At 36.1% G+C, this 14,240-nt stretch overlaps 1 protein-coding gene across 1 annotated transcript in view; it reads left to right on the forward strand.

Moving 5' to 3' along the window:
* The window catches only part of PDS5B (PDS5 cohesin associated factor B), a 100,838-nt gene that overhangs the window by 7,478 nt on the left and 79,120 nt on the right, over window positions 1-14,240 (forward strand). Inside the window, 1 exon segment of the mRNA XM_050331319.1 lies at window positions 12,984-13,109. Within this exon segment, the coding sequence (XP_050187276.1) occupies window positions 13,002-13,109 (108 nt within the window). The 5' untranslated portion in view covers window positions 12,984-13,001.

A 14,240-nucleotide genomic window follows, 5' to 3' on the forward strand; every position in this document is an offset into this window, starting at 1 on the left:
TTCCATCCGTTGCCTCTTGTCCACTTGGCACCACTGAGAAGAGTCTGGCTCCATCCTCTTCACATCCTCTCTTCACATACTTAGTTACATTGTACATATTAGGAACCTCAAGGCTGATACGTTATATAAACTGTGGTGTATAGAAGTGGGGTTTTTTGTTGTTTGTTCGGAGGTTTTTTTTTTTTTTCACTTTTTGTCCCTATTTTTTCCCCCTTTTTCTTTCTCTTCCCTCTTCCATTAGCTTTGCATCTTGGTTGAGTGCCTTTTCCATAACCCCTAAACTTCGTAGTCCATTTGTCTGATACAGCTTGTTAGTCTCTGCAGTGGAGTTAGAAGTGTATCCGTATCTTGACTGTTTCCATGGTAAGCGTAGCTTTTTGTCTTAAAACCTTAATTAAGACCGACTTCTCTTCAGCTGAGAATCTGGCTGGGGTGTGAACAAATCCATCTTTTTCTTCTAAAGAAACAGCAACATCTGGCTGTGAGCAGACAAGTGGATTAGAGATGGATTCATCTGTCAGCAGGATTTACCAGATGTGTTTGTTAGTCTGGTTTAGTTATGTTCACCTTCTAAATTCAGGGGAATGAAGAGAGAGCAACCTATAATGTATACATGAACAGTTCTGATACCTTAAGTATTGGTGGAAACCAAAGTGTTGTATTGTGATTGTATGCTTACAGTCATAGTGCAAGCAGCTATATCTATTTATTAATAATTTAAAGCTTACTCCTTTTGGTTGCAAAACCCATCTCTAAAAAAGGAGTAAAGTTTCTTTCCTATAGATGTTACCTGTGTCCTAATGGATTCTATTTACAGAACACAATCCAGTGGGGAGTGTATAGGGTTTTTTGTTGTTGTTTTTGATTTAGTTTTTTGTTACTCTTCTCCTGGATAGGAGGAGAGGTCCTTCTTGGGGAGTGGGTTACAGGATATTGTAAGGAAGTGATCTAACCTAGTAAATGAGGTACATGTCCTTACTGTGTATCCAGCCTCAACAGATCTGAGCCTGGGCACACAACGTAACATGCGCACTAATGCACACTGCGCGTGTGGCTGTCACTGTGCAGTGAATGTGTCACAGAATCATAGAAACTCTCAAGTTGGGAGGAAGTCATAGGAATCATTGAGTCAAACTCCTTGCTCCACACAGGACTAGCTGAAAGTAAGAGTGTTGTCCATGCACCCCTTGAACTCTGACAGGTTTGGTGCCATGACCACTTCCCTGGGGAGCCTGTTCTGGTGACCAACCACCTATCTGTGAAGAACCTTTCCCTATTGCCCAATCAGAACTTTGCCTGATGCAGCTTCTTTCCATCTCCGTGTGTCCTAATGTGAGTGATGAACTGCAACTGAAGGATAATTAATTATTAAACATTAATTTCAAAACAGAACACAAATCACAGAGTTTGAAAATTTTCCATCAAGAAGGTTGACATAGAGTAGGTATGCTACTGTTTATACTGAAGCCAGGATTAGAATGTATCAGTGTATGTAAATTTCTGAAAGGGGGATACCAAGAAGGTAGGGACATTCCTCAGTGGTGCCTGGTGACAGGTCCAGAGGCAGTGGGCACAAACTGGAACACCAAGTTCCTTTTGAATACACAGCAACACATTTTCACTGTGAGGGTAATCAAGTACCAACACAGGCTGCTCTGGGAATTTACAAAGTTGCTATCCTTGGAGATGCTCAAAAGCCATCTGGATACGCTCCTCAGCAAACCAACTTTAGGTGACCCTTCTTGAGCAGGGAGATTGGACCAGATAACCTCCAGAGAGCCCTTCCAGCCTCAACCATTGTGTCAAAATACAAGCCCATAGGGCTAAATAATTGTAAGAGATGAATAACTGTATTACAAAAAATTACAGAAGTGAGTAGATTATGGGCAGAGACATGTTGGTTGAGCCTTGAGGTGGTTGTCAAAGATAAATTAAGACTTGAACATCAAAACAGTCTTCAGCTTCAACTTATTTTAAGTGATCCCACTGGTAGATTCATGTATGGCAACAGGCGAGTAGACTTGTAAACTTTATTATTAGTCCACAGGACTAATAATACATTTAGTTAACCTGGTTGTAGTACGTCTTCATCTAATTTGTGTTTTGTAATCACAGTTATGGGTTATTCCTCTGTCTTTGGGAACACAATTATTTTTTCAGTGTATGGTTTTCTGTCACAGTTTTGCAAAAGGTAAAAAAAAAAGTTTTAGCTCGGGAAAAAAAGCTGAACTGATAGAAGCCATCTAGGTAGACAACATCTGTTTGTAAAACACCTGGCTGAATGTGGTTTTGGTACTGAGATTTCTGTATGCAGTTAAAATGTAGATGTTTGTTTATGGTTCATATTGATTAGAAGTGAATGCAGTGTTGTTCAACACGACATCTGACTTTGCAGTTCGACACCCATGCTTTCTTTTAGGTCTTACAATTCAACCCATCCCACTAGCATTCTTTGTTTGATCTTTAGCAATTCTGTATCACATAATTTGCAATAGCATGTGAGGCATTTAATTTTGTCTTATTTTAACATTATATGCGAAGTTAGGAATGGAAAGGCATCTCACTTAGGTATATAAATTCTGACTTGTAGCAACTTTATTTTGATTGTCCATCTGGAAAAATTTTCAAAGTGTTTTGCTTCTGTGGTAGCATGCCAGTGTTCTTAACGTGTGAATTTTTTGTTTGTTTGTTGGTTTAGTTTGGTTTTTGATTGTTTTTGTTTTGTTTTGATTTTATTTTTGATCTTTTAAAATTGTTTTTAATTTCTTCTAGTTTTTATTTTTTTAGTATTTTATTAATTTCTTTGGTATTATTAGTGTTGGGGTTTTCTTTGGGGAGGGAGAGGAGGTTTGTTTAAATTTAATTCTTAGAAAAAACACCTCAAACAAAGCAAAAAACCAACGAATGTTTCCTGGTAGGACTCAATAAGGCATTTTAGCCAAATAAATGGTATGCTGAATACCAACTGTTGTTTCCTCCCAGGGGGCAACACAGTGATTAAACTTGATTTGTACCTGTTGTAGTTGTTTATTTTCCCGTTATTTTCCCCATGGCTTCCATGCTGTTCTTGCATGATTTTTTCTCTCCTTCTGTGAAAGTACTACATCTGTTAATCATTTGAAATTATGTAATGCAAGATATCTGAGGTTTCTGTGACTGTTTTTTGTTATGCTGTTTTGAAAATAGTTAATGTAAAGGAAAATAATAATTCCTGCCTCTTTCCCCCCATTCTTTTTTAGCAGTTGGAGGAAGGAAGCAAATCATTCCTGCCTTACTAAATCTTAAAGTAGTTTCCCTGCTAAAAGAGGGCCTTGATATTATGGTCATAAACTAGTGATATTATGAAATTTTGATACCTAGTCTGATTGTTAGTTCTTCTCTTGTTTTAAAGTACCAGCGTAAGAACTTTCATTGTTTCTGGTGATTCAGGTAAAAGAAATATTTTGTGGGAGTTCAAGGTCTGCTTTTTCAAATAACTATTCACATACCATACAACAGCAAGATACTAATCTCCTCTGTATACTGATCTAGCTGTGTTGTATTCTGTTTGGATATTTTGCTGTTACTGACAAGAAAGTTGCCTTAATTTTTAATTTAAAACCAGAAGTCTTCCTCTAATGTTCAGTTTTCCTTCAATGGCTGCGCTATTTATCTTGGAACTTTTGTTTTGTGGTGGTTTGTTTTCTTTGGGTGGGATCTCCTGGTATTTCTGGTATTTATAGAGAGTTCTGAGTCTCTTCCACTTAGCCTACTGAGAGTTTCTTCTTGTTGCCTCTGTGTATGTGCTGTCCTGACGTAATAGACTTTGTGTGCTTTTTCCAGTTGAAATTGTCTGGTTGATAAGTGCTGGTAGCCGCACATAGTATTCCAAACCAGTTCTTGCCAATACCTTGAAATATGTGTTAGATGTTGAGGTCCTGGTTTTGTGGGGGGTTGGTTGTTTGTTCCACAGAATGGGTCAGGTTGGAAGGGACCACGTTGGGTCATCTGGTCCAACCTCTGTGCTCCAGCAGGGTCATCCTAGAGCACATGGCACACAGGATTGTGGCCAGATGGTTCTTGAATGTCTCCAGTGAGGAGTCCCTTGAAGTACCTTGTTCTAGAATTAATGCTGAGTAGCACAACTGCTTAGGAAAATCACTGTGAAACTATACCTGGACCTAGGCATAGGACCCGTCTTTAGATCCTTTTTTTTCCCCTTTGCTGTTGATTTTCTTTGACTTGTAGCATATATTCTTGTTTGGGTGTTCATATGCACTGTTTATATTTACAAACATTTCTCTAATCTTTTCTTTCAGTGTTTTACTGGATGACAATCTCTGTATCCATCCATCTATGATTTCCAATTGCATGCTTATGTAATTAGTGATTTTTCAGTGCAAGGAAAGTACAAATAGTTTTATCACAGACTGATCAAACATAAATTGACCCGGGGTAATATGATAAGCCTTTAAGTTATCCCTGTTTTTAAAATTCTGACTTTAGCGTGCAAATTTTTTTTTAAACTGTTCAAATATTATTGATATCAAATTAGTGTAACTGTACTGACAGTATTACTATTTTTTTTACTCTGCATTATTAGTGACAATGCTGCTTTTATTTTCTTGTACTATACCTTAATTTTAAAAATTGAAGTGTACCACACCATGATTTTTAAATACCTTTAAAAAGCTCTGTTATTTCAGTGATTCATGAATTCTCGAGTAGTGCCTGTACAGTTGCCTTAATTTGAAAATGTGAAGTTCTTAATGTAGATACAGTAACTTCTCATTAAATACACCTGTTACCAGTTGTCACAGCAAAGTTTTATCTGCTGTTTCTTTGAAAATGGGTATTCATCTGGCTTTATAGAATACTTCATAATTTCTTTCTCTCCAGTCATTACTATACTGCATTACTTTTTTTTTTTTTCTTGATTGTAGCCACTGAAATGCAGGTTTGTTTTTTTTTTTAGCTTATTTACAATGGACATCTCAGTTTGGCTCCAATCCTGTCTTTATTTCTTTATTTCCTGGTCTTTGTGGTACAGCTCTCCTGTTTTGAGGGCTGTAATTACTACTTACAATTTTTACTAAGTGGTTGTTTAAATTTACTTAGTATTATGAAAACTTTTCTTGCACCCCAGTCAAGGGGACAAAGAGCTTAAAACTCAATTATGTTCCTTTGCCATGGACATTGTCTATGACTGTTGCGTTGGAATTGTATACATCACCGAATTGCCTCTGTTTGAACGCTGTCAGGACTGGTCATAGTTTGTGTTTTCTAAGATTTTGTATGGTTGCAGAATATGACCACCTAAGGAATGTTTCCCCTAGTACTTGGCTAACTGACAAATATATTGCAGATGTCTGTTTTATCAACATCATATTTGGTCAGCCTACACTCTTCTTTCTCTATCAGATTCTTTTGCTATCATCTTCCAGTTTTTATCTCCTTGTAATTTCTTTTCCTGATGCCATACACAGAAATAAGACATTTTAATTGTAATTCCCACAGTCCCTTTTACTTAGTCTTGGGTAGAAGTATGGAAGCTGAGATCCCACAGTAATAGGGCAATTTTATTTTTTCCTTAGGTGGTTGAATGGTTTAATGGTGAATTCTGTTACGTAGTTTCAAATAATTTATTTTTGTTTTAACCTCGGTGTTTTGACCTTCAGCGAAAGTGCTGTTCCATAGATGGCACAAAAAAGAGGCTGTTTTATTGGTGTAATTTTTTTTCTTTTAATCAAATCTGAAAAAAATGCTGAAACTTACAAGTTGGGTCAGTTGTGTTTATGGAAGCTGCAAGTGTCTGCAACACCACTGGAGAGAGCTGTGTGCTGAGATAAGTTGGTACTGAATACTTTCTAAACTTCCTAAATCTTTGGGAGGCTCACTTTAATGAAGTTTGAAAAAAAAAAATACTATTAGCAGAAATGGGGACTTGCCTGGGATCATTTGGTAACTGATTGCAATTCTCTTTAAGTTGCTTGAGGCCTTTTAGTGAGCAAATGCTGATTTTGGTATCATGTCTGTCTCAATGTTTTGTTCTTTGTTCATATGTGTTAGTTCTTTTCTTGAATCCTTCAAATCCTCTGTACATTGCAAAGATGTCTCCTTCTGCACAGTTACTACCTGCACATCTTTTAATTTTCCACAAAGTGTTTACTTACTATGTTAATAAAGAAACCTGTGCTTTGCTGTATTTTCTAATGGAAGATTGAAAAGTGTTTCCTAACTTAAATAGGTGTTATTACTTACATATTGACTGTCAAAGGATTGCCATTAATGGACTTCTGTAGTGAAACCCAGTGCTTTTCATGTCATTTGTCGGACTGAGGGTGTTACTTTTACTTTATAATGTGGGTCTTTGTTCCAGAAGATCTTTAATTAGTGGTTTCTGGAAATTCTTCCTGTATCAGTCCTTACTATGTAAAGTGCTACCATACAGAAATACGAAGCTAATGTTTTCTTGATACTATGGATTCTAAAAGAGAATGGAAAGTATTCAATCTAGACATTATATCTCAATCGGTATGAAAAATGACCCAGATTTACATGAGCGCACTTGGCCCAACGTTCTGAAATTTTCTATTTTATTCAATAGCAGAAAATTAACTGCCAAGTTTCAGCTTGGAGTGGCTTTTTATAGACAAGTTATAACTCCTTAGCAGTGGATTTATTGTGGAGATAGATCTAGTTTAGTGGCACTTGGATAATGAAAGTCTTTAACAGCTAAGTCACTTCTCAACTTGATCAACATTGTTGTCAAGCAGCTATAAACCAACAGGAATTTGCCAGGATGTAAAAAATTTCTGCAAATTGCTTAAATCATTAAATTATTTGGGTTTTATTAATAATCCTGATGAAGTAGAAAGATGCCTACCTCTTCCACCTCTATATGTTGCTGAGTAATCTCTTCAGGATATCTTGTTGCATCTTTTGAGGAAATTACATCTTGACCAATTTCTTTCAAGACATACACACTGTGTTGTTGAAACAAAGTTAGCAGTCTCAAAGTATTTGTCATGGTTTATATTTATTTATAGCAGGATGTTACCCACTGAGGGTGCAAAGCTAAAACAAAAAAAAAGAGATATAAATAATGAAATTACAAACAGCATGCTGACAGAGGAATAGAGCTTTGGAGTGAAATACGTATTGTGATTGATGAGATGGAAAAAATTTGACTTCCTCACAATATTCCCTGAGACAGTTTAGGAAAATGTACTTGCATCTTCTAAATGGTTTTTGTATTTTTGACAGAATGGCCTGTGACAGTGAGAGGCCACTGATGATACTGCTTGATTGCGGCAAACATGTTGATGAATATTTGGAAATTGTTTTTTTGGGTAGACTCTCTTGTTGGAATGATATGAACTGTGAAAACACATATATTTAATTCTCTACACAACTTTTTTCCATTCTAACCATTTATTAAATTTACTTAGGCTTCTAATAGCTTTGAGAACATGAAGAAAGGGTTAATCTCAGTGGCTCATTAAAACATATCTTGCAAACATAGATGTAAAAGTATGTGTATTAATATAGGTCAGATTTATGTAGGCTTTCTTAGATTTTGTATGCTTAATTTAAAAATTCTGATCTCAAGATGTAGCTATATAATGAATTATGTATAGTTCAATGAAAGTTCTGAAAAATAAAAATGATGAAGAAGTTTTCTATGTTGGTCACTGTTTCTGGTGATTTTTTAAGTCCTCATGTTTGGATTCCGGATTTTAAAGAGGAGGTGATAGTAAGATAGGGGGCAGACTTGCAAGGAATATAGGATTGATTTGCCAGAGCTTGCTTCATCACTCAGATAAGATTTCTACAAAACTATCTGAAGGATTAGGATTTAAACGCATATTTAAATGTATGGATCTCTGGAAAGGTACTGCTGACACGACTTCATGTATGTTAAGGCATAGTTTGCTTAATCATTAGCTCAGTTGATTAAATCACCATAGGCAATGTAAACTGTCAACCAAACAAAATACAGTTAAATGGAGTGTGATTTAAGTCCTCTTTTTAGATTGTTAACTTAACATCCTGTAATGATATTTATTGACCTATTAAGTATATTGCATAGGTACTTAATATGCAAGACACCAATCCGTGTTTTATTTGCATAATCACAATCTGTATATTCTGTTGAGCAAGTAGTGTATGTGGAGTTAGATATTATGTACTGTATAGAAATCATCTGAATTCTGAATCTTTTAATGATATAATGGCCACTAGACTTACCTGGAATTGAGTAGCTGTTGGGTGCTACAGAACTCATTTGTATTTTATCTGAGTTTTACAAATTTTGGCAATGGTATTCATTGCTAATTAACTCATTTTGGATTAATTAATTGTTCCCATCTATGGTTTGGTTGATAATCGTAATTTTACATTAAATATGATATTTTGATTTAGCTTCTGTCACAGGTGGTGAATGACTTTAATCCATCCTATTCTAATGTCCAATAAATGCAGCTTCGAGTTTTGTTTCTTTTTCCATGCTTTAGTTTTCCTCTTATTATACAGAGGGTATGTATTTTGTTTTCTTTCTTTTCTATGTCTTTTCTTGTACTAGTTTGTTCTATCCCACCTCCCATATAATTTAGTTTTTAATTTGACATGCTTTTTATATGTACTATTTTTCAGTGTACCTCTACAGACTTACTCTTGGTTCCCAATTTTAAGTCTTTCAAGTTATAGTTGCAAAGGTGCTTCTGTGTTGAGAGAAACAGTACCTAGACATCTTTAGCCTTACTGTGTAATCTCCTTAGGTATAAAGAGCAGAATCTGTATTTTAAGTGCTCTGTTAGCTTTAAATATGTTTATTTCCTTTGTAGTTTTTGAAGACTTGATTTGTGGTACTATTTAACATAACCAAAGCAACTAAAGCCTGATTGAATCATGATTTTTATTCCTATGTATTAGAATTTGTTATATATTTGTTGAAATTTCTCGTTATATTTATCTCCTTTTTTTGTTTTCTTATAACAGCAGAAACAGTGCACATCTCAATGTTTAGTTTATATGCTTACCTTTGCCTGGTGCAAAGCATCTCATTGTCTGGAGTGTTTTCTTGCCTTAAGAAAAACATCCATATGAGTGTTTTCCTTTTGCATGGATTCCTTAAGGTTGTAAAAGACTTTTAAGATCATAGAATCCAACCATTAATCCAGCACCACTGTATTCTCCACTAAACCACGTCTTTTGAACACTTCCAGGGATGGTGATTCTACCACTTCCCTGGGCAGCCTGTTCCAATGCCTGACTACCCTTTTGGTGAAGAAATTTTTCCTAATTTCCAATTTAAACCTGCCCTTTCCTCTGTCCTGTTATTTGTTACCTGGGAGAAAAGATGGACCTCCACCTGGCTACAACCTCTTTTCAGGTAGTTGTAGAGAGTGATAAGGTCCCTCCTGAGCCTCCTTTTCTCCAGGCTAAACACTCCCAGCTCCCTCAGACGCATCTTGTATGCTTTATCTTTTCTTTCTAATTCTATGTATGGAATCATACTGGATTTCTGAAAACATTGTGGAGAACTTCTGAAATTTCAGTTGACTGTCAGCTGAGTCTCTTGTTGAACCTCCAAGAAGCTGTCAAAGAATTTTCGTTTTTCAAAATGCTTGTCATCTTCTAGTGTATTCCAAAGGAAGACACTGCACCTTTAGAAACAAATTTTAAAACCTTTTGGAAATTCAGTCATTGGATATCACCTCACTGGCTTATGGATTTTCATGCTCAGCATGTTCTAGGTACATCTGGCCTTGAGGCTGTTGCTCTTAGCTGTCACTGTCTTCTTTTTCCATGAGAGAAGTTCACTGAAACAGCTGCTGTAATTTGTCTGTGAAATCACAGAGACTTGCATTTGGCTAGAATCAGGTTGAAAACAAACCTCCTCCTCCAAAAAAAATCCTAGATCCTACTAAATGTTCACTTCTTTTGACAAAGATTATTTTGACAAAGTTCTGCTGGCAATCTAGAAGAACAGGAACTTCTAGCAGAGGGATGTAACAAACAAATTGTTTTATTTAGGTAATGGTTGAAGTGACGTTGTACAAGGGGGTAGTTTAGCATTGAATTTTTTCTTGTTTGAAGGATAGGTTTTGTTTTCTACTGTTTCTTTTCAATTATTTTTTTTTCATCAGTAAAGCTTACCATTAACTTTCAGTAGTGATATGAGAATTTGTACCACATAGGAAGTTTTGAATGTTTGTAATTCTTTATCTCTTATGGTCTAAGTGATAGGCTATTTCATTGAGCCTTTTAAAAACTATTTTTGGCCCTATAAGATTAGATTTATTAATTCTATGGAAAATCAAGTCCTATCTGGTTTTTTTTATACTTCTGAGAGGGATAAGCTTTGTACCACATCTGTAACCTTGGCTGGCTGCTAGGTGCCAACACTGCTGCTCTTTCACTCCCCTTGCTTAATGGAACAGGGAAGGAAATAAGATGAAAAAGCTCATGGGTCAAGATAAATGCAGGGAAATCACTTTCCTCCTTAGCTAACCTCGGTGTCTGAGGGGTTTTTTCACATTTTAATTGCGTTTCTTTCCTGTAACTGCAGTGCAGCATTTTTTACCAGTTCTTAAAATATGTTATCACAGAGCCCACTGTCATTGATGAGCTCAGGTTTGTCAAGGGGTGAGTCCATTTTGGAGCTGTCTGGAAATTACTCTTTTCACCATGGGGGCAACCCCTGGTCCCTTCTCACGGCGGCCGTCCCTTCAGCCTCCCCCTCCACCAAAACCTCACCACATAAACACAATGTAGATGTTCAATTTCAAGCCCAGACCTTGGATGCCACTCAAGCTTAAAAGCTTAGTTGCGGGGCAGTTGGACACATCAGCTGGACAGTTCAACTGGACTATAATGTATGAGTTCCAGTCTTTGAATTATTTCAAAATGTGCTCCAAATGAGACTACATCACCATGTTCTAATCAAGTTTCCACTGCAGTTGATCTGATCTGACAGCTATCCACCACTGGATGGTGGAGTTTTGTTCTGCAATTCCCTTAGTTCCTATTGCTACCCTTGAGTTAGCTTTGATGCTTGTCACACGCTTTTCAAAAACAATTAGGCTTGTTTTTTGACTCGTTGAGCTTGATTGGTCCCACAAAGCATCTGATACTTTTATACGTTCTCCGATTGAGGAGAGCAGGACTCCCTTCTGCTGTGATGAGCTGTTAATTTAGCTATGATATATATCATCTCATCTGAAACCTAGAATGGAGTTAGGTCTCAAACAGCAAGAAGAATGAACTTGATTACATATCCTTGTGTGCTTCTGAGGAGTTTTAGACTTACTGTCATGGCAGTGCATTAAAATATATAATGGGGATAAAGGTGACATCATATTTTCCTGGGAGTATTAGAAAAAGTTACTTCAATGCGTTTTATTACTTCCCAGCTTTCTCATTATCAGTTTTTACTACAACTGCAAGTATGTAGTGCTATTTAACTGTTGGATATAGGTAGGTACAGAGAAGGTGACAGAAACTGAGTTGGCTTTTGTATATCTGTTGAAGTACATTTTCTATCATGCCTGTTGAATGAAATCAGATTATGTTCATTCTACTCCTTTTCCCCATTTCAAAAAATAAAATGTATTGTACTGCGTGTATTGTTTACAAAAATTATTTAAAAGTCAGTATTAACTTTATGTTGGGTAAAAGATTAGTGAAGATAAAGCAAAATCTGTAACTTCAGTTGTTAACCTGAACTATGGACTGAAGAATACAAAATATGTTGACGTTTTCTGGAGGGGTTGGGTGGACGAGTTTATTTCAGGTTCCAGTTCTCCTTCAGTGTAGAATGGCCTTGGGTTGGGGGCCAGTAAGTTTTAATTATGGCTGTCATGGAACATGATGCTAGCCCATCTCTTCTTGTGGATTCTGGCTGATGCTTATTTTTGATGTTTTAGTTCCGAGAAGTTCAAAGTGTACAGAGATCCTTGTATAGGAGGTCCGTTCTAGGGACTTGGAATTCACAGTTCTAACAGTGATGACTGTTAGAAGTGTTTCACACCTTTAGCTAAAGAAATAAAAATATCAAGGCAATGGCAAAGAAATTTGTTTCCTTTGGAAATTCTTCATTTGTAGCTACTTGGGTACCATCTTTTTCTTAAATCTTAGTTGTCCCAACACATGCCATCTCTTTTTTTTCACAGTTTCTTATATTAATTTCTTTTATGTGAGTAAAGCTTTCTGTTCAGCTTCCTTCTCTACAACAGTGGAACTTTGCATAACTTAGAATAGATTAGGTGGCCATCTGCATTTGCAACAGTTGAAAGGGACTGAGAAACCAAGTAACTGAGTTCTTTTCTAAACTGGAATTTAGGAAGAAGATACCCTGCTTATCTGTAGTCTTTTACTTGAAAACTTGGCTTTAATGGCTTACAGACTTACTTTGTCTGCTCTGTTTCTGTCCCTGCTTTCATTCACTATCAGCTGCTTGTCTGGCAGTATTGGTAAATTAAAATAAGTGATGTGTAACACTTCAACAGCGCTGCTGTTTAGGCTTTTGGGGAAATTGTGTTTTCCAAACGAGTAAATAGAGCACAAAGTCCACTTCAAATGTCTCTTCTCTGAGAGTCTAAAAATCCAATCTCGCTAGGATTTTTTATTACCAAGTGGTAATAAATAATAAATAAATAAATTACCAAGAGCAGAGCATACAATATGATGAGAAGATTATTTGTTGCATCTCGTGTGAAGATCAAATACATTCAGGAATGAGGATTTGTAGCTTTTTTCTGTTGTGTACTTGTTGAAAGTTTTGTTGTGTCATAGGATGATCTACCTGCATATCAAAACCATTGCTGTTTGCCACAGTATAAATTAGTGAAACCAATGAAAATATTTTGTCTTTTTTTTTTCCCTGTTTGTATGGGCTTTGTCAGTATGTTTCTAGTTGGATTTTGTTTGTCAAAGTTGTATGGATAAGGTAAACATGAACTAGCTAAACAACATTGTCTTCTTAATTTTTTTCCACACAGTTTTAAAACCGTGAAATCATGGCTCATTCCAAGACGAGAGCCAATGATGGAAAAATCACATATCCTCCAGGAGTCAAAGAAATCTCTGATAAAATATCTAAAGAAGAGATGGTGAGAAGGCTAAAGGTTAGTAAGCAAGTAATTGTTTACAGATTAATGTTTCTTTTAAATAGTTTTCAGGGGTCCTACTATGTCTTATATCTGAAAGGTTTTTGTTTTTTTTTCCTTTGGGCTTTCCTTCTTCCATAGTCGGAAGGAGAACTTGTTGGCTGTTGTGCCTTTTTTTTCTACCACTTTCTTGAAGTGGCTTGTCCAAAAATGAATGTAATGAATTAAAAAATCATTAATAGAAATGAACTGTATTAACTTCAAATACCACTTAAACTTCATTTCAGTATAGTTTCAATGTATTTCACTTCCTATAGTAAATCAGCACTTAAATTGTTTTTCCAGTATTTTCTTCTCTAAAAGAGGCTAATAATTTTTGAAATAATTTGGATACCTCAGAATTCTTTCCTTTTATGCCTTTATACCCTTTGGGTTGATTATAAACCTCTTTATTTTCATTATTATAGCCTGTATTGTGGTGAAGGTAGCCTTTGATACTGTATATTTCTGTCTTGAATTTCTTGACCACTTTATTTGGCCTAACTCTACAGGAAGGTTGGACATATTTGGGCGCTAATTATGTTACTACAGTTCTTTATCTACCCATGTAATCTCACAACAAGGCAGACCTGTATTGTGCAGAAGGAATGCCTGCAACTTGGGCTTGCCCTGTGAAACAGGAGGGAACAGATGTGGGAGAGGAACCTTAAGTATTCTAACAGATGGAAGAGCTTAATTTGGAGTTTGTTTTCTTAAGAAGTAGTGTTAAGTCAGTTGGAACTACTGATAAATGAACAAAACCCAATAAAATCCCAAAACACAAGGATTGCTTCTCCTCTCTCCCCAGTAATCTCTCTATACTTTGGGATTTGGGCTGATAGACTTTAGTCAGTGTACTGCATCCTATGATGTTGAATAAAAGACAACATTTATAAATTTACAGATGAGAGATTCCTAACAAGAGATGTTCTTTGTTGGCAGTTGTGTATTTTTTTCAGCTTGTGGAAATGCTGCACACAGTTCTTACTAATACTTTTCCACCTATAGTTTAATTTCATTTTTGGCCTTGAATGTCTAGTCTCTTCTTTCTGGTATCTTGGTTTGTCAAAGGAGAAGTGTACTTTGTAGGATGTTCTGTATTTCGTTTCA

This window comes from Myiozetetes cayanensis, unplaced genomic scaffold, assembly GCF_022539395.1.
Source record: "Myiozetetes cayanensis isolate MyiCay16 unplaced genomic scaffold, myiCay2020 scf5-8, whole genome shotgun sequence".
Taxonomy (NCBI): Eukaryota; Metazoa; Chordata; class Aves; order Passeriformes; family Tyrannidae; genus Myiozetetes; species Myiozetetes cayanensis.